Consider the following 26,241-nt stretch of genomic DNA (forward strand, 5'->3'; position numbering starts at 1 on the left):
ATTAATGGAAATAACACTGTCATCGGCCTCAGTACTTAAACATTTTTAATTTGAACTTTGTACTGACTATGCAGAAGGCAAATGCAGGAGATGAAAATCCACAGAGGATTGTATTATTTAGTGAAAATGGTAACAACTGACTACAGTCTTCTTCACAAGCACTGATACTCTGAGAGAAATCAGGAAACATAAGCATTCATGTTTAATTTCTTTAAAGTATATTTGACACCTGCTGCATAGGCAGAAGTTAGCTGAGAGACTTTTGGGGTGTTTCAGGAGTGCGTTTGTGCTGGGCAAGAGAGCAGATGGGTTCTCACACAGACGCCTCAGGGAGAGCTGTGTTGCAGGAGGGTTTGTGCGCGATGTGCAGAGCAAGAGGAGGTTGTTTGAACCTGAGCAAGATCTGCCTGTGATGTAATGGCAAAACCTGGCGAGTCAGATGTTTTGGACTTTGCTCAAGTCCCTAAAATGTCTTGTCCCTCCTTTGTCACCCTTCTGACCCCAGAGGTTTGCTGTTGTCTGGGGCTGGGCTTGGACATTGGTGGGAGTGGGGTCCTGGAAGTGTTGCACATCAATGCAGTGCCAAGAGGAAGATGAGATTCAGGCACATGTGAGATCATGCCTGCAAAATACATCCACCCTGAACAGAAACTCAGCGTGTGAACTCATGGGAAGAAAACCATAGCTGTAATTACCTACTGACATGTGAACCAAACGGGGTCTGAAGTTCTGCTGGAATCATGCCATGTGTTTGTGTGTTTGTCCCCAAGGACACTCGCCTCCCCTTGAACTTTTTGAGGTACATGTATTTTTATTGATTTTGACAGAAATTTCTGTAGTACCATGTGCCACACCATTTAAATAACTGTCCCTTTTATGGTGTAATATCCAGCTGAAATGCTAAATAGTGTGTGTTCCTTGCTTTTTATTGGAACTGCAGTCCCACTGTAGCTTATCATATTTGCATTAAGCTTTGCATTTATGTCAGTGTGGTGTGAACTTCGTTTGGGCTCTTTTGCTTTCATATGTTCAGTCTCTTGCCTACTGAAGCCTGCTAAAAAGGGTCCTTTTGACTTTCAGTCACCATTGGGTTAGATCTATTTTTGAAATGGTCTTCTGCGGTTCACCCACAATAACTCTGAGTTGGTAACCAAAGTCCTGGTTTACACTGATTTTAATCGAGCAGGATGAAACCTCTTTGTGTGTCTTGGATGTGGAAAACAGGTGAGTATTGTAGTATCAACTGTCTACATATTGCATTGAATTATCCCTTTAAAAAGATCCCATAATCCCTTAAATTTTCTTCAGATTCCTTTTAATAAGTTCTCATCTTCCCTTTAAATTTTGTTCTGTGTATGCTGAATGTCTCCAGTTTGCTTGGATTTTCCTTGTAAGTCATGTTTTGCAGCTCTGTTTCGGTCCTGAAGTTCCCTGAAAATGTGTTTCCTGAAACCAAGTGTCTCACTCCAGTTGAAGCCTAACAGCAGTACAGAGCTGCGCAGAAGGCCTGTTTGGGGTTTTGCAAACTGCATCACTATTTTAACGTCTCTTCCTCTTTCATAATCTTGTTCACTTGCATTCAGTTCGCAAGCTGCAGTTTCAAGTTCTGTCTTACACCAAACTGCTGTGTAACTGCTGTGGATTTATTGCTAAAAGGCAGGCTGTGTTCTCTTCCACAGGGAATAGTATCCTCTCCTCCCTCTGGCCCAGTTGTTTGTGTAATTTCTTGAGGTGGTTGTAAATTCTGATCCTGCCTCCAAGGTACTTGCAGTCACTTGTAGTTTAGAAATATCTGAAAATTTATTAAGGCTTTCTCTGTTTCATATTTGTCCTCTTCGTGTGTGCGTTAATATAAAACAGACACGGCTAACCAGCGGAAGTCCTAATCTTTTTGAGTAAGATCTTACAGGCTCAGATGTCACTTTCCATTGCTCTAAATCAGGATTAATTTAGTAAAAATGAAAGGGTTTATATTCAAGTGGATGATGAGTGTCAGGGCGGGCTGAAGCGTGTCAGACCAAGCAGTTAGTTACAGCAGGACGGGTGCTGGAGCACTTTCCTGTAGGCCGCACGCAGGCTGCCTTCGGTGCCCTGGAGGCGGGAGGCCATGAGGTAGTGCCGTGCCCTCCCCGTGGTGGGGAGGCCCCTGCTCGCGCTTACCTCAGCGGGGAGGAGAGGGGTAAGTCATGGTTTCATAACTAATAGGCTGAAAGGAGATAAGCTTGCAACATTTCCGTTTCTCTCCTCTTTTTATTTTTTAGGTTGCCATTGCTACTGATACAGTAGGGCAAAGGCAAGATGTCAGCGGTCTCCAGAGGAGATGTATTAGTTTAGGAGGGCTGCTGCAGCCAGCATGAATCTGGTTGTTCTCCAGAGGATTTCCTCCCTACACTCAGAATTGGTTTTATTTTATTTTTTTCTTAATCTTCTGGCATTCAGAACCTATGCAATTGGTCAAAATTAAAAAAAAAAAAAAAAAAAAAAAGGAAATAATCCTGATGTGCTTGAAACATATTTGAATCGCAGCAGGAAATGAAGCTCTCAGTAGGGCTGATGTTTTGCAAGTGAGCTTCTCCCCTCGCTGCTTCATTTTTCAGTCTCCAGCAAGCAGCAGATCTGTCACCGGGGTTGCCACAGCTCGGCCCTGTGTCAGGTGGTTTTATTTCTCTCCACTTTCCTAACCTCACCTCCTGGGCTGCCCGCAGCCATGCTTATGGCTGGGAGAAAGCAGGGGCTCTTCTGAAAGCTGCTGGCCTCCCAATGGGGCACACAGGCTTGGTGGTGTAATGTGGCGTGGCGCTTCGTGCCTGGCTAAAGCTGGGGTGCACCGACTGAGAGCTCGGCTGGAAGGGTGTCTTGTGAGGGTTCCCACTGCCTGTGCATGTGGGTGGGCGGCCTGTGTGGGATTGGAGATGAGCAGCGAGAGCCAGGTGGTTACCGGCTTCTTCAGGGACATTGGTGCTTCTTCCCTGCTCCTTCCTAGATGATAAATGGATTATAGAAAAAAAAAAAAAGGGGGGGGGGGGAGGGGGAAGAATAGTCATCATTGACACGTATGTTTGACATGATGTTACCCAATAGGCAATTTGTATCAAGACAGAATCATCCCCAGGGCTTTGAAGAAATAAATTCAAGAGGACAAGAAAAATCTAGTATACCATTAGATCGATTATCCTCAGTCTTTGTAGATATTCCAACAAGTCTTATTAAGCTGTCTGCATCAGACTTCTCTCTGCTAAAATGGGTAACAAATGAATGCTGGTGAATGTAATGAATGTTAAGCTGCTATATTTATTTTTGTCTCCTTGAAAAAATGTTTTCTTATTTTCACTAGTCTGCAGCATGCTGAGTCTTTGTCTCCACTTGATTAATGTAACTTCAAGACAGCATTTATTAAATAATTTTCCGATATGATCTGCAGGCCCTTAAAAAAAAAAAAAAAAAAGAAACCACACCACCAAAAATAGAGAAAAAACAAACAAATTCAAATTGAGACCAGTGGACAATCTCCAGTAATGAGAATGGAAGAAAGGCCATTAAGTGAGCTGAATTAAAGTGGCTTAGCTCTCTTCCTTTTTAGAAGTGATCTAAATTTAACATGCCATGAGTTATTTTGGTGCCTTAACTGTTAAGTTTAACAAAACATAGGACACTTGCAGCATATTCTGTGTGCAGAAGAATTTCAGGATTCCAGGAACGGCAGGATGTAACCTTTGTTTCACCTGGAAACATAAGCAATTCTGGGGGCAGCTGATAGGCTTTGTAATGAAAAATGGGAGGCAGCCAAGATCTAGAGCCAAGCTAGCTGCCAGAAATAGATCTGCAGAGAGGCTTGTTTTGCACTGTCCGGACTGGCATATCGAGGACTGTGTGAACAGAAATACTGGGCTCGATGCTGCAGTACACATGCAGAATTAGTCTTGACTCTTTTCCTTTTTCAGTATCGTGAAAGCTTGGCTGAATAAATGTGTTGAAGTTTCAGCTGTCTCAATATGTGGTAGTGTTTTTCCCCATTTTGCTTGTGGTTTCTTTCCTTCTTGCTTGTTTGAAGTGCTTTCTGGACAGTGTGTGTTTGCATTGGAAGGTGTTCAAGTGTGCATCATCCTAAAATCTCCAGCTCCCCTGCTCTAGGGGCACAGACATGGGGCAAGTAGAGAGGCAAAGGTTTAAATGGCTTGGAGAAGGTGCTTAGAGGAGGGGAGAGGGCCAGGCAAAGAGGGGACCAAAATGAAGGGTGCAGGGATTGCAAGGAGGCAGGGGTATGAAGGGTTTTGTTCGTGCTGCTTCACAGGCAGCATGCTCATGGGAAAGCGAACTGAAGTTCCCTCTGGTTTGCACGTCACTTACTAAATGATTAATTGAGGTCATGTTTAATTATAGAAGCAGATCTGTCATCATCTCTGTCTGGCTGGAGACGCCGAGCTGTTTGTGGGGGGTGCGTAGGAGAGTGCCTGGGTCTGGCTGGCTGGCGGCAGAGCACCAAAAGCTGTGGGAGCACAGCTGCATTGCCAGATCCTGGCCCCATGCAGGACATGGTGTGGTGCAGGATGGGGCTGTGCTCCAAGCACTTCGGGTTGCCCTTTTGCAAAGCAAATGCCTTAGTGGAGGGTGTGTTTCAGCTTGTCATCTGATAGTGTGGTGTCAAGCATCTTTGCTGCAACTACTTCATCCGCCTTTTTTCTTTCCCCCTTCCCTTAATGATGTACAATAGCTATAATGAGAGAGAACTTGTAGTTTTGGAAAAAACACTTGTGTGGATAAAGCTAAAGACTGTTTTTTCTGTAATCAAGATGCATAATGGTGTTTTCTCGTGTTTTCTTAGGCCTGTATTTCAAGCCTCTAAACCTGATCAGATTCTACCTGAGGGATGGGAGTGCTCCCAGAAGACAGGTGGCTTCATGGTCTGTGCAAGCAGCCAAGCTGGAGCTGCTCTATTTCTGTTTGATAGCTTGTGGTTAATTGTCATCCCTCTAAAAATGTACACCAATGATTAAACTCTGTTTTCAGAAATGCCACCAGCAATGACAGTACCTGATGATAATTTATAAATCACTGTATTCTAACTATTTGTAAGTATTTCTGGAAATATTCAAGTCTCTGTTCATGAGGCTGCTATGGGAAAGGCTGAGCTCATGCCCCAGTAGGAACTGCCTACAGACTATGCCAGCATAATGTGAATTATTCAGACATTTGTGAACAATTACTTAAAATCCAGAACCACTTAGGCATTACGGAGCATTTAACTGATCACCAGGAAGGGGGAGAAGGCCCTGGGAAACAAACGCAGCATTGTTTGTAACACACTGAGTGCCTTTGCAGACATCCTCTGCTGGTAGCATTAATGCTCCGTGCCCTTCCTTCTGGCTTAGACCACACTGGTGGCTGCAGGTGCTTGCTGTAGTATTGCAGCATTTGGTCATTGAGCATTTCTTCACGTTTTGATGAAGTTGCCATTCACCATTTGCATCAACAGATTGAAGGGACAGACCCTCAGGCACCAGTCACCCTTCTTGCTTTCTCTTCCTTTGCTTGCCCGGCTACCAAATTATTCCACTGACACGTGGTGTCTCCCGAAAAGCTGCCTCCCCTGGGGGAAGGGGAGGACGAGTCCTGCTAGTCTCTTCCTACAATCAGCAAAGACAAAATGTTTCTCTGAGAGGGAGGTTCAGGGCCACTGCCAGCAGCTTTCCCTGGATTCCCCTCCACAGGAGGCTGCCTCTGCCCATGGCGAGGAGATGCTGCGTTGTCTCCCCCCCTACCTCATCCTTCTCTAAAGTTTAGTTATGAAGTTGCTCTTGACGCTGAACGTGCTCTAGTTATGGTTTATGTATACATTTTTTCCTATGCTCTTTGCATAGCAGCAAATTGAACGGTGCCGGGCTCCCCACCACTCCCTAAGCATGTTTCCAATGGTGCCCTGTGCCGGCAACATCCAAGACCTCTCTGTGGTCTGCAAGGTGAACGCAGCCTGAGCTTTTGGAGACGCTAAGTAAAAAGAGGCTGCTATAGTGACATGGAGAGAAATTACTGGAGAGCTACCAAGAGAAAAGCTGACACTTTTTACAAAGAAACATAAATGTCAGCATGTTTCTCTGAGCAGCTTACAGTACAGCGTGGCAGCCAGCTATCAAACAGCTGCTCTGGGGAAAACACCAGAGCCCAGCTCTTTTGCATACTTTAAAAAATAGCTTAAAAGCAATGCAAAGACCTTTTGAAGCTTGGACATCCCACCTACCTTGAGTTTCTCTTACTTTTCAGACTGTTAATTTATGTTTTGTTGAATACTTCTGTTTTGTATCACATCACTTTGTTGGTGCATGAGCACAGAGGAGCAAACTGAACTAAGCAGCAATGTGTAGGCATATACTTTGTCCTTTCCGCAGTGGATTATGCACAACCCTGACAAATAATTGACAAATAATCTGCCTTCCAAAACCAGAACAAACACACTTGAAAACATAAAAGTAAGTTAATTGAATTTTTTTTTCCAGCCATATTTGAAATATTGCAATGTCTAGGGTATTTATTGATCTGGTAAGTATAAATCTCCTGGGTAAGTCTATTTGATCATGGAACAATATTGCCAGTTTGCCATAGTGCTCTCAGATTACCAATATACCATATTTACGGATTTGATCCTCTCTACCAGTCTTTCTGTAGCTTGGACAAATATTTCTTAGGAGTTTCTCAGGAAAAATCTGTAATTGCTCTGAAACACCCCTTAGCAATCATCCAAGCACCTTCTTCTCCAAATACCAGCTCAGTGAAAGGACTTTCATGTCAGAAGGCACTGTATATAGAAATTCCAGTAACAGAAATAGTGTCTTTAAAATAATAACAAATTCAAAGTAAACTTTTCTTTGTTTTTACCTAGTGATTAGTCCCCAAAATGTGCTAGCAGGCTGACTAGTCATGCAAGTGAAACAGGCTACTGGGTCTATTAAAAATGACTGGTGTTGGGTAATTTCTGTATGCAGAATGGATTCTCCATAAAATGTGTACATACTAAGTGACAGGGAAATGTACTCCAAGAATTTAGAGAAATCCAGTTTACAACTTCCCATTTGTAAGACTTACAAGTTAAAGCATTATTTCGGACATTTCCATGTTGTATGCACAGGAGAAAGTTCTAAATGCGAATTCGGAAGAGACATGGGCTTTGTACTGCAACCAGTGGAAGGAAATAGATGTGCATAATGTGACACTGCAGACAGCTTTGTAATCTTGAGTAATGGGAGTACATGCGGGGAAAAAGGGAGGTGTTGGGCAAAACCCTGACAAAATCGGTTGCTTTGAGACAATTGCATGTCTTGCTACGTGGTCTCGCCAGCTGAAGAGAAATGGTTTCATGGACACATCCATGTGTTTAGTCCAGTAAGCTGCTGTAATGCAGTTGGAACAAGTAAATGATCAATATTTTCACTTTTCACTCACAAGACCAAAGAATAGTATCAAACAGGTGTGGAAATCGATCATCCTTCACCTGTCTGCCGCCAGCTCCTGTCAGAATGAAAGGTTGTCTTAAATGAGAAGTCCTTGTTAGTGAGTCGGGATACCTAGAATCAAGGTAAAATATTTAATATATGTCACGGTTACTTGACCAAGTGCTAACTGTTTTGCTGAGCGCTTCAGCAGCCACTTCTGGCAGTAATTAAAATGATACTTGAGACAGTCCACTCAAATGCTTCTTCTGATCTGGGGCTCAGAGCCCCAGGAATGCAGCATGGTGATAGCCTCTGCTTTCCTTTGTGCCGTCTGTCGGGTCTATGGAGGATAATGAAAAGTACATGGCAAGTTTTTTTGGTAGCTGCTGGTGTGTATTTTCAGAAAAAAATGTGAGGACTCCCAGCTGAAACTCTTTAAGAATTTGAACACTCTTGAGAACTGAGCTGATGAAACAGTTGTTTGTCATTCCAACATCTGTACCCCTCTTTATTTCTAGTAATAGTTACACATAAGCTGTGCTACGCTTGCTTTTTGTTTTCTCCTCACTCTGAGTATTTACCAACTTCTGAACTTGAAGGATATTGAAGCTAGATATTTATGCTAATGAAAAAGCTCACTAATTATGCTGTCACAGGTTTTAGCTATCACAGGTTTTAGCTATTATTTGCACAAATATACCGTACTCTGATGACTAGAAAGCTTTGTCACTTGCCCTTCAGGAATAAATAAATAAGTAAAAAAAAAGTTATTTAAAGTTGAAGTCATTCGTGCATAAGCATGGTTACCATAGCAGATCAATAAGGTGGTCTGTTCAGGTCATTGGATATCCGTCACCAACACGCACGTAACTGCACAGGCTCCATTGTTTGCTGGCAGCTGCTGAGCAGAACAGCACCTTTCTCCCTGTGCTGATTAGCAGATGCACGTTCTCGGCTCTCACCCCTAATTGTAGCAACAGTGCTGCAATTTTCTTCTGACATATTTTTCCTAAACAGGTCATTATATGTGACTGAGCATCTCACACACACTGGCAGGTCTTAATGCAATTGGTAGGAAAAATTCCTTAACAGTGAAGTGTTTCTCACTTCAAAACTAGTGCCTTTAAAAGTGAAGCAAACTCATGAACTAGTAAAGTGGAAACATGGCCAATTTGAGAAAGTTGCACAGCAGTGACTCAAGATGGATATTAGCCTCTACTGGTTTTCTCTCTTCTTTCCCATCCCAGGCCCTGATCTCTCTCTGCTACCTGTCTCTTGCTGCTGCAATTAGCAGTGATAGATTCTGTTGTGAGTAACTTGCAGAAAGAGCTTCTCATGGAGAAAAGGCTGAAGGACTAAGGCCTTTGTGGACAGGTGTATGGCAGCTAGCTCATATGTTTCAGCAATGTGAGACTTACAGCCTGCTTCAGAGGTAGACTAAATACTGGGGTTTGATACAGCAAGCTAAATGCAGGATGTTGGATGAAAATTTAGGTGGGGGTCTTATTATGTGTCACAGGTCTACAGAATGCAGCGTTATGCTCAGTCTGCATTGTGTCAAGTAGCTGATGCTAATTCAAGCATTTCCTGTAAAACCAAGAGTCTAATTCAGATTTTTGGCCAAAAATGGGTCAAACTGCCTTGCTTTAGACTTCCCTGTTTTTTTTTCTTTTTTTTTTCTTTTTTCTTTTTTTTTTTTTTTTTTTAAATAGAGCAATACACAGCATTTTAGCTGCCCTGATTGAAAGAAAAACAATACCTGTGACAGTATTCAATCGCTTCTAACAATCCCGTAGACTGTAGGTTGGCTGGATGTTTCTGCTGGTGTCGGGTCCAGGCTGTGGGCTGCACCTGCGAGTGGTGGCAGCGGCTGGTCCAAGGTGCCAGGGGTGGCTGGTGCTTGGCCACCGGGCTGTGCTGCCCTTTGGCTTGCAGCTGAGGAGTTCTCTGCTTTCCTGATTATTTTGTTATTTAAATATTACAATAAATGCATGTGAAAGGGAAATGTTTTGCTGTGACAGTTCTTATTCACTGGTTCTTCCTAGCAGCTAGTGAGAGGTGTACAGTAAATCTAGGAAATACTAATTTCCATTGGCATGCCAGTGGGCATAAGACCAGAAATCACTTGAAACAATTTCTTTTGGTACAAACAATTGCAGGAATGGCAATATCTCACTCTTAGTTAACTTCTGACGTGTTTGAGTTTGGCAGATGAGGGAGGATGGAGCAGATTTGAAGCTTTGGTTTCTGCATGCCCCTGTGGGAAATGTTCTGTGGCTGAGCTGGCACGGGCTGGGAAGGAAGCATGGCAAATGGTTCAAATGAAATGCGTTTTTTTTTTTTCCTTTTTCAAGCATCTGCCGCAATACATAAGACCACACTGTGATGAAACATATCAGGCAGCTGTGGTAAAAGATGCTGCTTTAGACCTTTTTCTGTTGGAGGAGTGGCAAGAGTAAAATTCCAATGTGAATCTTTCTCAAGGACATAAGGGATTAATATGTTTTAAAATAGACACCATTAACTTAGAAATAGATTTTCCAGGTTTGAGTATAATGAATATTGCAGTGGAAAGATTGCAAATAATGATTTTCTTTTCCAGCTTGTTTCTGAATTTTGAGATAACCTGTTTACAAGATAGTTACATTTTGCAGAGTCTGGAGAGATGCTGTGGTCTTATGTGCTCAAGTAGCCATGCGTGCTTTCATTTTGCAGGGTTATTTTAAGTTCTGGTGGTTGCATGGCATCACAAACGTCTTTGCTGTTTGCAGGAGGCAACCTAGAGGTGGGCAGCGAGCCCCCAGGCTGGCAGCAGCTGCCCCAGGTAGGACACTGCCTTCAGGAGGGGCAGCTGGAGCTGGGGCCACATCCTGTTTCTAACATCTTCAGGGGACAAGTATCTTTGTAATTTGTCCCTTTCTTTTTCTGAGTCTTCAGCGGCGAGGGAGGGTTTGGTTTGGTTTTAAATTGAGTAGATTGTGTTCTGCCAGCTTGGTTAGTAACTAGGATACTTGCTGCTGGGGGCCCAGTGCAAAGCCAGGCAGAAGGACAGAGGCTGCCAGCGCTGGACGTGTAGCGCAGCAGCTCCATGTGCGGCAGTGACGCCGGCGCTGCTGAAGGAGTGGAGTAAGCGTGGCACATTCTAACCCCTGTATGCCTGATTATTTATTTATGCATTCCGATCCATAATAGCATAATAACACACTTGAAACAATGCGATAATTATTTCACTTCTTGGGTGGTTAAAATTAACTGTGCTTATTGCATATTTATTCAGTAAAAAGACACAAGACGTTTAGTAATTGCCCAGAAATTCATTATCTGGATAATGTTCTGTTTCTAAATGTGTATTGCATGACCATTAATCTGTGCCAACAGCAAGCACACAGCAATATCTGATGTAATTAGTTTTTCCTGTACATGCCAGAGAGAACATCTGGGCTAATTGTGTGTTGTTGACAAAAGTTGCTATTCTGATGGGGGTCCTTGTTTGTTTGCACATATAATGAGTGTGTGTGCACATACTCGTGATTTTGGATTATCCTCAAGCAAGCTGATAGCTCCTCCTGATGAGATGCTCTTGTTGGCTTGTTACTGGGGTCATGCTCACAGTGTCTGTGGGCAGCTTTAGTAAGTATTAGGAGAAATAATATATTCTCCTTTTAAGCAGAAAGCAAACAAACCTGTAATACTGTTTCTTCTCCTTTGTTTTACCAGCCTCCACTGGTCCAAGCGATTTTCAGTGGTGATCCAGAAGAGATTCGGATGTTGATCTACAAGACTGAGGACGTCAATGCCTTGGTATGTAACTTGGCATATGTTTGTGCCTGGGATATGCAAGCACCATGCCTATAAACTTCTGGAATGATAATATTAATCATGTCCTTAGCAATTAACACATAACAGAATAGAAAATATTTGGAAGTTGGAGATTCAGGGCTTGAATGTAATCCTAATTATTAGTCTGAAATATAATTATCTCCTGCAGGTGATTTTAAATTTTCTAAATGTATGGTAATTATTCCAAATGTGCAGGTTACTCAGGGACATTGTTTTCTTGTGTACTGAGAAAATGAATGAGAACAGCTGAAAGCTGCATATTTTTACGCTCTGTAGAGTTTCCTTTTTTGAAGAGCCTTTACAGATCAGGAGCTTTTATTCAGCATCTGACTGTGCTTGAAATAAAGTTTCACTATAGGTCTCAGCAGTGAGAGTAAGGAAGCAGCATTTTGGCCGTGATTTGCCCACAGAGGAATTTTCATTCTTCAAATTGGCTTGTTCTAGACAGAATGATGGTAAGCAGCTGCAAACATGTAGTAGCTAATTGTTTTAACAGTGAAAAAACTCTCCACTTGAACTTGGTCTTTTTGCAGATTTTTTTTTCTTTTTTTCTTTTTCCCTTGTCTTTTTCTTTGATTTTAGCTTAAATCTGTACTGTTAGAAATGAACCCTGTTAGTCTTGACTGCAGTCTATGGCTTTCGGAAGTGGTGAGAATATCAAGCAGAACCAGAATGGTGGTTTCCAGGTGCTTCCTGGAGTTTTGAATCAACCTTCCTTTTCTTCAAGTCTTTCTCTGCCATAAAGCTGTTGGTTTATTCATAGCTAATTCCAGCAATTTAGCGTCGTGTAGTCTTCGCACTGCAGCTTGTGCAGGCATTGGGGTCCAGACATCTGGTTCAGAGATGTGGAAAGGAACAGAAGTGAGCCCACTCAGATGTCTGTCAAGTGGAAGGAATAATTTGCTGCTGGTTTTCATGGGAAATCTGTTCAGAGAACGAAGACCTTGATATTACTCTTTCCCTGGGATTCATTGCCCCGTTGTTTTCTTGAAATAACTTTTCAAAACTGCTTGCTTAAAGCATCACCTACCTTGATTTTCCCCTGTATTTGTTTTCCCTGATGGTCTTACAAATAATATAAAATAAAAGTATAATAAAAAAAATCTAGATGAACATGATAGTCCTACATTTTCCTCTGTGTTTTGTGTTAGTTTTTCAAAATAGCATTTCCTGTACAAGGCTATTGTAGGTTTCTTAAATGTTTTTCTAGCCTTTGGCTGCAAGTGTGCTAGTGATTGTTGCTAGGGAGATGCTCTCACCTGTCAGGGTGCAATGTTAAATGAGGAATATGTATTTTATAGCTGAGTAGCATAGTACGTAATAGAAAAAATAAATGAACTTGAACAGTTTTGCTCAGAATCATGTTTAAGTTAATAAAAGTCCACCCAAGAATGCTTTGGCTGAACAGCTATTTTGTCAGAAGCAAAAAAGCAAACTGTTCTTTGGAGTAATTAGAAAAATACTGGGCAACACAAATTCTGAAGATTAGTTTTTTAATAGCGATTGCAGAAAAGTGTCAAATGCTTAAACTGTCATTAAAGAAAGATCAAATGATAGTTTGTTCCTTCCTCCTGTACTGTCAGCTGGCAATTTGCACTGCGTGCTTACATTTCTATTTTCAGGGTGTTTTTAATTACTTCCATGTTAGTGTTTCTCTAATGTGAGAGGAAACTCTGACACTGTTTGGCAGTGATTAGTCCTTTGCTGATCATTTTGGTTAGCCGTGTTGGTATTGAAATAGTTCGAATGCAAGTAGGAGAGGGAAATAAAATAGACCTCCTTTTTTGCAGCAAGTTTTGGGGATTTCTGAAGTTTTATAGATGGTATTTTGAAATCTACAGTGAGAGGTATTAGGCAGGCAGAAGTAAAAGCCCATGGAGAAACTGTGGAACATTGGTGAGATATACATATCTGTCCTAAGAGACAATTAACCTCAGAGGAAAGAGCTTAGAGCAAATCAGGGGTTTAGAATGTTACTTTTTTTTTGGGGGGGTCTGGTCAAATAAATAAAATCTTTCCAAGTCCGGAAGCGTATGTTTATGAAAATGGCTGCTTTCTGGATTCTGCTATAATTGTGACTTCTGTTTTGCCACAAAGTGCAAGTCACAACTGTTTGGCTCAGAAGCTGGTTTCAGTTCATTCTGCCACCGCAGCAGTCGCTTTGACCTCCCCGGTTCCCTGCTCTGCCTGGGGGAATGCTATGCTACTTGTGCAGAGTGACGGCGTGGGCAGCTTTACACTTGGCCAGTGGTGAGCGACCCCCTGCCGCTGAGGACTGGCTCCAGGGAAATACCCCTGGGGAACGTGGGCTGCCTGTGGGTAGTGTTCAGCAGCCTGCCTTCCGAAGGCACAAGGGACCTGGGCTGGAACTACCAGATTAGTTTCGGGCAGACATTTAGAGAAATCAGGGAGATTGGGCTGTGTGTGGAGAGGAATTTTGGGGGTGCTTTTTTTCACTGTGGGAGGAGGGTGAGGGAATGATGCAGAGCCTTGAGTTCATCTAGGAATTATTCTGCATCCACTGGTAAGATTGATAGCGCCTGTGCAGCACCCTTTATGTGCAGAGTTCTGATTTCCTACTAAACTTTTCCCTTTCTGTAAGATGTTAATTTTCATCTCAGTCTATCAGTTTCCCTTCAAAAACAAAGTCAAACAAAAAAGGCAAAAAATCTTTCCCATATTTTTACCCGTAACTGATGAGATGTTTGCAAGCCAAACCAGACACTTCTTTCTCTCTGCTTTTCCTCTTTATCACCTAATCCTGTTTTTCCTCTTGGATAAAACCCTAAAAAGAAAGTTTATGCACAATTTTGGTTTCCCCAGAATGGTTTCTGTTGCATTCATATTTCCGGGAAAGTAAATAATACCTCCCTGCCCCCATGCTGAGGCTGTTGCAGGCAACATCTACTTTCCCTTTGTTTAATTGCTTCTGTTTGTGGTCATGGGTGCTGATACTGCCTCCTGGGCTTGCTCCATGCTCAGTGCCCTGCCAGCTGGAGAAGCTGCTCGTCCATGTCAAGAGCTTCTCAGACAAATGCTCCCTCACCCGCTTGGGTCAAAAAGAGATAGGTTAGGAGGATGTAACGAATTAGCTGAATTTGGCTCGTTTTAATTCATCAGAGCTGCAGAGCTAGCAGATGCAGGCGGGCTGCAGTGATTGTTGCTGGGCCAGGTTGGGGCCAGGCTGGAGCCATGTCAAGGTGTACAGGTGCTTGGCATCACCTGCCCGCTTCCAGCTGCAGAGCAGGTCTGCAGGAGGGCACCAGCAGAGGCTACAGGGCCTTACACACAGGGGCATGCATTTAGAGGGAGCTTAGTTACTGATAAGGACAGCAAGAAAGAGGCCCTTATGAAGAGGTCTGGATGACTGCAGTTTATTACTTCTTTTTCTCATCCTACTTTTGCAATTTTGCTAAGCATGCTTTTTGGGATGGTGCGAGTGCTTGAGGGTACAAGCGTGCACACGTTTCAGATTCTGGGCCTGGAAGGCCTTGCGTGCTTCGGGTAGCTGATGTGGAAAACAGCTTGTCGGTTGGTTTGCAGTGACATGCTTGACTTGGGACAAAGGGAGAAAGCCATGTGGTATTTCAGTCATCTTGGGAACCAGATGCTCGTCGCTGCTCGCGTCCAAGGAATGCTGATTTTCTTTTTGGCACTGTGGAGTCTTACAGGAGATAAAGCTATTTTGGAAGTAAGTGATCTTCTTCTGGAAGTGCTTCTGCCATGTTAGAAAGTCTTCTGAAGGAATGAATGTATTCCAGAACTTTGGAAAGCCTCTGTGTTGACACAGTGTGACAGTTCAGTACAAGCTAATGGCTGTGTTTGCAGTGGGTATGTAGCCTCTGTTAGCACTGTTCAATGTGCTCTTAATTTAAGTGGGAAACACTGGAGAATTTTCTTGTTTTCTACAGAAGGAAATTTTGAACAACTTTCAGGAATTTAAGGACATCGAATACTGAATCTGTATTGACATTTGTGATGCAAGAGAATCAGCATGATTTTTATTTACAATAAATACTTTTCTCTAAAAAAATATAGATAGAATTTGTGGTATTTTACAAAATAACATTAGACTTGTGAAAAAGACTCTGATGGATTTTGGTCCATTACCTGCTTTGAGATACAGGCTATGCTGAGGAGAAACTGTTGGCCTGTTTCTTAATGTGCCCAAACGTTTTGTGTATGCTGGTACGATTCATGTGAGCCACTGTTCTGCTAATCTTCATGTGTGCTGGGGCTCTGATCCAATAAAGCACTTAAGGAGTTGCCTAACATTGAGCCTTATCAGTGTCACTGTAATTGCTTCAACAGTTGAAGCATGTGTTGAGTGCTTTTCTTGTTGAGGCCTTCTGTCCTTGATTGCCTATTTGTTAAATTCTTAATTTCCTTGATTTGTAGTTTAAAAAATAAAGAAGTACAGATAATGTTAACATGCAGCATCATCTCTGTGAACTAGTGAAGCCCCTAATACAGTTTTGGGAAGAGAGTATGTATCTCAATTTAGAATAATTTATTTTAGCTATTGTTTAGCTTATCTGCTGTCTCTTACTGACCTTTTGTTCCCTTAAGAACTGCACTTGAAGCAGGTCTGATTATTTGTCTTAGTGCTATTTGTAACCCTGTTATCATTCTTTCCCCCCTACCCCTTTCCTTGCCTTATAATGGATTGTCAGCTTTGTGGGGTACTGGCAGACCTCTTGCTGAAACATCAAACTTCCTTTTTATTCCCTTCTCTGTTTGTAACCGTCAGTCTTTACATCAGTATTAGCTACTTATTTTTGGTGCTTCTTTTACTGCTGTCATGTCAGAATGGCAGCTGTAGTTGGACGTCCCGTAGCGTCTGGAGCAGATGCAATGCCGGTGAGCTCTTTAGATCTTGCTGAAGTGGTTGGTGGCTCTCAGGAGGATGCCAGGAGCGTGGTTTGACGGACAGGCAGGTGCCCTGGTTCCTCTGTGTTTCTCTCAGCCTTGTGCAGAACGTAAACAGGAACTCAAGAGTTTTCCTCTGCTGAGTTGCTCAAGGCTCTGCTGCAGGCGTTGTGTTGGCACTTCTCCCCTCCAAAGTCCAGAAAATGCTGCCTGGGGGGGCCTCATGTTTGTTGCTCATTTTTCCACACCATGCATTGTTTCTTTGTTTGTTTTCTGATAGTTCACATGAGGATGAATTCTGCTTTGTGCCTGGCTCTGATAACTGGAGAAATTTTAGCTTTGTGCCTAAAACTTGGAGAAATTAAGTGTACATGCAATTGCATGATGAAAACCTCTCTTTCTCTGAAGACTTGATTCTCATTTTCTTTGACGTAATTTTGCACTGATTTTAAAAAGTGAAAGCTGAGATTATTTACAGATAGATACTACTTTGGTAGTGGAAGCATTCATTCTTTTGTTGTTTTTTGCAGGTCTTTCAGACCCATTAGTATCCCCCTAAGTTTACAATGCTACATCAAAGCATTTCCGTTTCATGTCCTTTCCTCTCTGGATTATCAAATATCTGTTAGATTTACAGTTTTGTATAAAATATTGCTTATTATCAATAAAGCACTGAATAGCCTAGCTTCTTTGATATAGAAAATTGTTGTTATTGTATTGTTAACATTTAACTTCAAACTGTTAGCTCTGTTGCAAACCTTGGCTGCGTTGCAAGAAGCTGCTGTAAAATTTATCACTGACAGGTACAATAGCTCTTACAAAGGCTACACTGTACTAAGAGAGATCTGTGAATTAAAATGAACAAGCTAAAAATAAATAAAACCAATTCTATACTTGTACAAGTGTTTGGTCAGTCTTAGCATGTTTTGTGTAGTGGATAGCCTTAGGATAGGCGATAAGAAGCAGTATTTATGAAAGTTTATGAAAGTTATCTCATAGTGTGTACTCACGCAGCCCCTAAGAACTAGTCCTTGGTGGATTACAGCACAGCAGAGGTCAGTGAGCAAGCAGTGTACAGCCAGATTGGTCAAGGTGAGGCTATAGTTCTTGTTGTCATAATTTGGACATACAAGAAAATCCAATTTGTTATTTCAGTTTCTGGGAGGTCACTCATTGAATGTGGAGTTCTTTGGGGAGTTTGGTCCCATAGAGCATCCACTGCTTCTGGTTGTGAAAGAGAAAAGGGAGAGTTGCTTCATATTGTTTTAATTTACCTGCCATGTGGGGAGGTGAAGTTCTGAGAGATCTTTTCCCTGACCTGTGACAACCAGGGCGTCCACATAATTGGTCTTCAGTGTGTCATGTGCATGTCTAACATGTAAGATCAAAATGTACTGCAACAGAATTTGAGGACTATGTACATCATGTGTGTTTGAAAAAAAAAAAAACAACAACAAAACAAGACACCAAATATACAAATACAAGAAGCAAACATAGTAATAAACAACACTGGTTCCGTGCCTTGCACTTGATGGAAGACAATTTTCAGCATTCACATGACAAATGATTCTGCCACACTGATTTGTTCACATTTATAGCATACTTTGAAGATAGTCCAAAATAGCTTGCAGCTGATGACCTCTTGGGCATGTTAAAAGAGATATTTTACTTGACAGGCTCAGAGAGATGTTTCAGGGAGAAAGTGTAAATACCAGTAGGATTTTTCTGCTGGTATCACTCGCAGTTGTTGAATTTGTTACCAGTTTACAGTATCAAATTATGGTAAGTTGTAATTTAATAAGTTTGATTGATAAGTCTCTTAGAACTTTATGTGTTGGTGGTTAAAAAACATGGCTATAGTGTGATGCACGGTATTAGCCGTGCTTGTGATCTGTTTCCCATATTGTCATGTTTAGCAGTTTTTTTTAAAAGCCCTATGTTCTTGAGTCATCTGAATAAATCAATAAAAGAAAGTGTTTTTTTTTTTTTTTTTAATATATGAACACTGTATTTATATCGTATGAAATTAGGAAAGTCAATCTTGAAAATGTGACTCCCTAAGCCAGAAAATGACAGAAATCAAATAAGAAATATCTGTGTTTTGGAAATTGAATGCATGATAAGGTATAATTCTTAGAAGTTTAAAGATGCAGACCTGGCTGTTAATCTTTTCTTTACTTGTGTTTAAAGGTTGATCTATGTGTACAAGTCCATTTTGGGCTGTTCTAACCAACCAGACTAAGTGGCGTGCAATAACCTTTCTGAAGTACGTTACTGCAATTTTTAGTGGCAAATCTTTCCAAAAGAGACACAAGGGTTATGTTTTTCCTCGTGTACAGATGTGTCCTGGCTTTGCAGGAGGAGCACTGTGATGTGCTGGAGATTTGATTTATATTAGACTTGATTTTATCTACCTGTAGGAAGGATATCAGAGTAAAGATTTCTCTGCAAGGTCTGGTGGAACCCAGTGATAAGGAAGTTGAGGATTATTGGGAGAAAGTGTGTTTTCCAGACCTTGAATTTTGTTCTTTTGCTAGTTGAGACTGTATTTCTAATGATAAACAGAAATACTGGGGGAAAAAAAAAAAAAAAAAACACTGTAAAAATGCATTACTCATTAATACTAATGCTTGCAATTATCAGCCATGTTTTCTAACTGGACCATCTGTGGTTTTGCAGGATGCTGAGAAGCGAACACCTCTTCATGTTGCATCGTTCCTTGGGGATGCAGACATCATTGAGCTTCTCATTTTGTCGGGTAAGTTAGCATCCCTTACTGTCGTTACTGGGTAAATTAGCTAATTTTAATGCGACAAGAAGTAGCCAATAAAGCATGTGGGAGTGAGCTCTGTGTAGTACATATTGCTGAGTTTCACAGAGGTGGTTACAGTTGTTTACAAACTTACAAAATGTATTTAAATGTGGTGGTACAACTATAAAAGATATCCTGACTAAGTGAAATTAACAAACAAAGCAACTAGTTTTTAAAAACTCTGAAAGCATTCAAACTGATAATATTTGTGGATTCAGAAACATGCTGAAGTACATGTTTAAAATGTGGGCTCAAGTCCTGGAGCACAAGCCAAGAATTCTTGTTAGGCAAAAATGATTATAGAATAATAGTAGAAAGTTATGAACGAGTTTGAATAAATAGTAAGTGGTATTTACATTAGAAACATGCTTCTAAAAGTTAGGAAGTTGATTTGGAGAATAGAAACTCTGCAGCAGGATATATCTACACAACAACTTGCAAATCAGTGAGAGAACAACAGTTACCTTTTCCAACAGATTGATACTAACAGATAGGTTTTTGAAAGGCATGAAATTTTTGTGTGTAGTCCTTGAAGAAAAGAGAAACTTGTCAAAAAAAAAATGTCTCTAAACAATAATATGTTCTTAGGATAGACAGGTATGTGTGTGTGTATACATTTGTGTATATATATAATATATATATGCACAGTATATTTTATATTTGTACATTATCTTAAGATACTTTGCTCAAAAACAGAGTATATTAAACATTATCTGTAACTGCTTAGGTCCTCCCTTAAAAAGCATCCCCTTGTTAGGGGATTGCCAAAAAACTCATATGTTGTCATCTAATGTTTTAGAATGACAAATCATGAACAAAAGTAATCTATTTATATCTCTATGTGTGGAGTATGATAGACGTTTGGCTATAGGTGCTCAAAATACCTCTTTCTTATTTATTTTCTTACTTATTTTGTGTGTGTGTGTGTGTGTGGCATAAAGACTGAAGTACAGTCTTAACAGTGCACTAAAAGTCAAGAACACCCCTATTTTAATCTCATGCTGACACTGCTAATTTAATTTGCTCTAGATTTTTTTTTCCGGCTTGTTATGGAATGTAATGCTAACCTACCTTTCCAGAAGCACTGTGAAAAATAATCATAAATATTTCCAAACACTTTCAGTGACACACACGTGCGTGCACGCACACACACGCACACAAAAAAGTCAAAACAAAGTATAGAGGAGATTTCTCTTGATTTCTCTCAAGAAGTACCTTTAATTCATGGTAAACTCCTGTACTTGCTTGCAGATTTCAAAGGCGATGTTTTCCTAAACTGGGGAACTGTAAGGATAAAGCTTATGTTGGTTTAAGAGTGTTGAATTGAAAAGAACCTTATGGTACAAATCTTTAACCCCTTGCAAGCAACCTTACTATATGATTCTTGCTGTGTGATGCTATAATTTGTGGTTTTACAAATTATTAGACTGCCTCTTCAAATGACTTGCATATTCTTTTTAGAAAGTTATTTAAGAAATACCAGTCCTGTGATTTTTAGATACCACCTAATTTCCTTGAATCCGGGAGTAATTCTGGTTGGAAGGGATTTCTGAAGGTTACTTGACATAGCTTGTAAAATGAGGTTTGTAGCCCAGAACAAATAGTTCTGCGATCCATGAACTTGAAGAAAACAAGCTTTCTGCAGATTTGTACCCTACATTTTCTGTTGTCCAACAGGGTAAAAATGCCAACTGAAGCTTTTCCCATGGTTGAGATATTCAAAGCCTTTGATTTTCCTAGGTGCTTTGGTGTCTAGCATGGGTTGCACTACTGATTCAGTCTTTTCTCTAAAGTGCTTATGGTACATATAGTAGATTAACACTAGCTACGTGTATGTCCAAGGGCCTAAGACCAAAAAGACCAAGCTTTTTTGCTCGGCAGTAACATCATAGACAATACAGCTGTATATGTGGCAGTGCCTTGTGCCTGCTGTCCCACTCCTTCGGCAGGCTCTGCTGCTTCCTGGTCTTCAGCTTTGTTGCTCACCTCACCTCCTCTCTCTGCCTATATTGCTTTTCTTTTGTATAGAGCTTCTTGTCTCCTTGTTGAAAAATGTGATGGTGCTTAAAAGTGAATGATGGAGGAACAGATATTCTAATGGGTGCATGCAGACAGTACAAATATGTTCTTCTGGATTACCAGCCTAACCTCAACTGGAGAAGGCAGAAAAAAAAAAGGAGGAGAATTTGGTTTACTATACCCGTGTGTTTTCTCTGCACGTTTTTTGGACTGTTTTGAATGTTCTCATTGTTTAATGAGTATAGCTAGTTTGACATCCATCGTGTATCAGATCCTTCTGCTCTAACCCTGATGGCAGCAAAATGATTTAGATGAGCATTCTTCTGCTGATGGGTTGTGCTTGGATGTTTTTTCAATGTGTTTGATGCAAACAGGCTTTTATTCGCTAGGAGATAAGAGTTGATAAACTTAATCTGTGTATGTGTTCTTGCAGTGTATGTTGTTTGTAACATACTGTTATTCCATTGCTGTCTGCCTGTTTTTCAAGTAGCAGCACAGGCAATAATAGCCACCTAAAGAGAAAAGTGAAGCAGTTCTGCCCATTTCTCCTCTGAATCCCAATAGCATTACACAACATCCTGATGAAGGCAGGGTACATTCTGGATCTTGTTCTCCATTGTGTTCCTAATGGGGAAAAGGGACTTCATCATGTTCTTCTGGACACTTTGTTCCAGCACCTCGCTGCCAAAATGTTATCCACAGGCTGTAGGGTTTCTCTGGTCACAACACAAATGTAGGTGATATATCTTGGCATTTTATGATTAAGTGAATGGAGAAAAACTCATAATGTGGGCTTTTAATAATTTTATTTTGTGTCAGTGGGGAAGTGCTGGAGTTCAATCTGAAGGAACTGTGTGGGGGTCATTCCCAACTAGCTCAGCATGAGTCAAAATTAATCTTGTGTTGTATGTTCTACCTATTGATTGTCCTTTAATCTCTGAACTATCATTACTCGTGGTACACAACAGTACTTGCATCCAAGAGAAGGTTTGGAGGAGCAGGTTTGTGAGTTATTATAAACACCTTTTTGTTACTGGAATCTGGCAGTGAACTAGGCTCCGAAGAGAACAGCAGCATCTTCCCTTTGTTTCACCTCTTCATTCGGAAAACATAGTAAGTGTTTCATAAAAGATTAATCTGTTCATAAAATTAAGTTACATAAGAAGAAAAGCTTTGTTGTTGTACATAAAATAGGAGGGTGTTTTCACAGAGAGAAAGCACAAAAATGCTCGCTGTAAGACTCAAACAATAATATTCTCAGCCTGAGCAGAAGCTGAGAGAGCTAGCAACCCATTGCATTTTGTATAGGGCTCAGGAGAGAAATTAAATGAAACATGCACATCTAAGATTTGTGGCCCATGAACCAGTGGCAGCGCAAATAAATGTGGTGTCTAATGAATAAAGTTTCTACCCAGGTGTTTGGAGTCATACCAGAAATGGCTTTCTAGCCACTGAAATGGAATCTGTTTGGAATTGATACAGGGGACACAGTGCCAGGTCCCTCAACTAGTATAAATCATCCCAGCCCATTAAATGTCAGGGCTAGGTGGGTTTACATCAGCTCAAAGGTCTGATCCATAACCATGTGGTTCAGACTGGAGACGTGCTGTGAGGTTTTGTTTTTCTAGGCTATATGAAAGCTGGCTACATGGAGCTTTGAGATCTTTCACTTCCTTTCTGTCAAGAAGAAGGACCAGAGCAACTGCCTCACATACATGAAGTTCCTTATGATGACACATTCACGGATGCATCAGAACTGTCTGGATAAATCCAAGCTCCATTATCATGCGTGCCTATACCTCTCCCCCTCTTGGGCTTTGAGCTGGTGCTGAGGGCATAATGTTTGAGCTCAGTTCCTTACCTCTTGTTCCCCCTCTCCCACACGAGCTTGTGATCTGGGCAATGTTATCATGCCTCACTATGTCAGAAGGCTCTGAGCTTCTTGGCAAGAAGTTTATGCGCTAGGGATGTGCATGCAATGTTGACATCCATCTCATAAATTGCACGTTAGATGAGGAAAAGGACAAACCCCAGCATGCTTTGGAAAGGTTCCTGGTAAGCCCTGGCATGCAGATTTGGAAGCGAGACTGTCACACACGTGGCAGGTTCTGGGCCATCCTTGGTACATAGGCAGCAGGGGGAAGGCACTGCCCAATTTGAACTCAAATTCATGGCTTTTTCTTTCTGGCAGGCTAAAGAGTAAGAGAGTTGGAATGGCAGATTCTCTCTGCCTTTTCCATGGCTTTGGGATTCCGGTCCCTGGGGAATGAGGAGTGTTCAAGAAAAACCTTGTCTGTTTCTTCTGGGTGAAGGTTTGGAGGATGTCCTAGGACTCTCTCCTGTCTCTTTCCTGAGTGACCCAGTACCCGTGTGCTTTTACCTGCCTTCTTCCTCCTCCTGTCCTGTGACTGCAGTGGCATCTCCAGGCCAATTCCCTAATTAACAAGTGACTTGGACTTAGCTCTGAGGAGATCCTGTCAAACCTCATGTTTCTGTCATGTAGGTGTTCCCCAGCTTTTAGGTTCATTTGTTGACATCTAGCTCTACTGTTTTAAGTTCCAATTTCATCTGCTCTGTTATATATATTTTTGTGCGTGTGTTTATTTTTGGTTTATATTGTGTATCTCTCAGCATGTGGTGGTGGATCACTCCTTTTGTTTTCATGTGCCTGTTGCTGTGTTTCATAGCAGGGGCTGGAAAGGTGCACTTTATTAATGTTGTTAATAGGACAGAGAACAGAGTCTCCTTCATCAGTTGATCCTTCCTAATTTCAAAGATTTAGACTGCAGAATCTAGATTTATTGGAGACCTGTGGATTTGGCAAATGTGCTGTACAGAAAATTATAATTCAGCTAGGATAAAGAGATGTTAACTTTATTCCTGAAAGCCAACATCAGGTTGTTTATTTCTGATCTCAAAAGAACAGAGGCAATTTTAGATTTATTTCCTCTTTTGGCAGAAAAATTTGAGAGTGAAAGATCTCAGAGATTACAACACAGCCATATTAAAGAAGAGTGGATTACAGAAAGTTTCCTCTCTGTTGATTTTATCTGTGACGTTGTGCGTTAGCACGTCTACTTGAGCTTCACAGAACAAATCCAGCAGCCAGGCCTTCCTGTCAGGCCCAGAGGTGTGAGGCCCTACGGGCAGAGGTCTGGGAATGGGGCTGAGAAAGGCTTCTTATCTGGGGGAATGTTTTAAGTGGGGGTTTTGTGGGGGTGCTGTGGCTACCTGGAAGGTGTTAAGGGAAAACTTTAAAGGAGCTTGTCTTTTCAAGGAGGACGATGGGTACTGTGAAGGCCACCATATGCACTGGTTTCAGTGTTACCAGCTGTAGGCCTCTCACATGTATAAAAGGGTATTAATTATCCTAACTTTTTAGGGTGTTGTAGAAGTGCACTGAAACACGGTTAAAGTACATGATCCAGGGTAAAGAATTTCTGGGTGACACTGAGGAAGTGTTATGGGATAGACTTGAAAATTTAAGGTTTTGATTCTTGGACACAGGTGATTTTAGGTACGTTAACAATCTGAGCACTGAGTTTTCAGAGTTGGATTTCTGTGTTGCTCAGGGCTTTCAAAGAGCTGTCCCCCAGGGTGTTGCAGGGCATTCAAGCTTGTGAAGTGTAGAGGACGCCTTTGAAAATGTGAGCATTGCTCCCTGGTGGGTGCCTCCTGTTCTCTCCTTTAAAATGGCAGGTATTTTTTGGCCCCGAAGGTGTGCCTTGGTGCTGGTGAAGCTCTTTGATCATCCTTTAGCTGTTGCCTGCAAGATGCTGCTGGAAAACTAAAAGCCGAATGTTGGTGAAGCAAATAGGCAGTAAAGAGGGAAACATTTTGAAGCATCTCTTCAGAAAATGTGTGCCTTAGTACACAGAGAACAGTGGCTTCTGTAACAGGCAGCAGCTGAATTGTGCAGCTCTTTAAAAACATAAATCACAAATTTATTCAGCTGTCGCGTTGAATTAGGTACGTAAGAGCAATTTCACTTTGTCATATAAAGAGCCCCAAACCACAAAGAGGTAAGGGAATACAGAAAACTGCTGAAGAAGAAAAGGCTGATAACATGCTGTGGATTATTTTATTTATACTGGTAGTGTTTTGCTTTTGTTATTTTCCTTAGCTCTGTTCTTGGCAGCTAACTTCTTCAGCTTCCTGAAGGGTGAGTGGATCAGTGAAAGGCATGAATAACTACTGAAGGAGACACTTCCCTAGGTTTTCTAATCATCTTTGTATTCTCTGATGCTCCTGGAGTTGGTGAATATTGAGGAATGACGTGATTTTGGTCACACTTTGCTACTCTGTACATAAGCCTTTCTGATTTCCTACCATCTGCTTGTGGGACTTGGTGAATGGCCAGAAATAAGCCAAAAGAAAACTTAGTTAAGAAAAAAAAAAGCAAGACAAATGCAAAATAAATTTGTAGACGTAAAAAAGAGGCATTTAGTGGCAATCATTAGAATTCATCTAGGCATTTTGTATCCCCAAAGTCCCTATAGGATCACATCGGTGTAACATGAGGTACCTTGGAGTCATCATAGGTGGAGGAGGTGGTTGCTTTATGCAAATCTGGAGGTGTCTCAGGTAGCTTAGCTTCAGAGTGAGTACCAACATATTTCAATCATAATGGCCTTCTCAAGTAGATAAAAGAAGGTAGCAACTTCCTTGCTTTATATATAGATTCATTAGAAAACACTTTGAAACTATTGCTGTCCTTACTACAGGGTGCTTCTCTAGAAGGCAGGTTGTGCCACTGGGTACAAAGTTCTGAGGTGAGGTATTGCCTCTGATTGTTGCAATAGTTATGAAAGTGGCTTTCTTTTTCTTGGAGCCAAAAAAATTATATCCCAGCTTGTGGTAATCTGAAAGAACTTGTTTCTTCTCTGATTATCTAGCACAATTCCCAATAACCACGGTGATTCAGAGGCGAGTACCTTAATATTCCTGAGAAACAGCTTTCAGAAAGTGCTTCTGATCCAGAGTGTGATTTGTTAATTAAAAGATTTTATATGCACTTAAGTTGTGGTGCACAATGGAGCTTAAGAATCCCTTTGTTCATAAAGTTCAAAGGCACGTCCAGGCTACGTGCATAATGCTTGTGCTTCTTTAAATTTTTTCTTCATGTGCCAGACTTCTCAAACTAGCACTGCTGGCTGTAGGCCTAAGAGGTACAATGTTTTCAGGTTAAGCCCTTTTAAAATTCAAGAGTTTCTCCAGCTCCTTCCACTAGATGTCCTGTTTTGGGGTATCACTTCAATGGATAGTTTAATATTTCTT

General features: G+C 41.3%; 1 protein-coding gene across 7 annotated transcripts in view; it reads left to right on the forward strand.

The window, feature by feature from the left end:
• ANKRD44 (ankyrin repeat domain 44) overlaps positions 1–26,241 on the forward strand; it is a 135,134-nt gene that overhangs the window by 46,585 nt on the left and 62,308 nt on the right. For all 7 annotated transcript variants that reach the window (XM_035565732.1, XM_035565739.1, XM_035565714.2 and 4 more), the window contains exons 2-3: positions 11,142–11,225; positions 18,813–18,891. In XM_035565732.1, the coding sequence (XP_035421625.1) occupies positions 11,142–11,225; positions 18,813–18,891 (163 nt within the window). The remainder of the gene's footprint in view (positions 1–11,141; positions 11,226–18,812; positions 18,892–26,241) is intronic.

The sequence above is a fragment of the Cygnus atratus genome, chromosome 6, assembly GCF_013377495.2.
Source record: "Cygnus atratus isolate AKBS03 ecotype Queensland, Australia chromosome 6, CAtr_DNAZoo_HiC_assembly, whole genome shotgun sequence".
Lineage (NCBI taxonomy): Eukaryota > Metazoa > Chordata > Aves > Anseriformes > Anatidae > Cygnus > Cygnus atratus.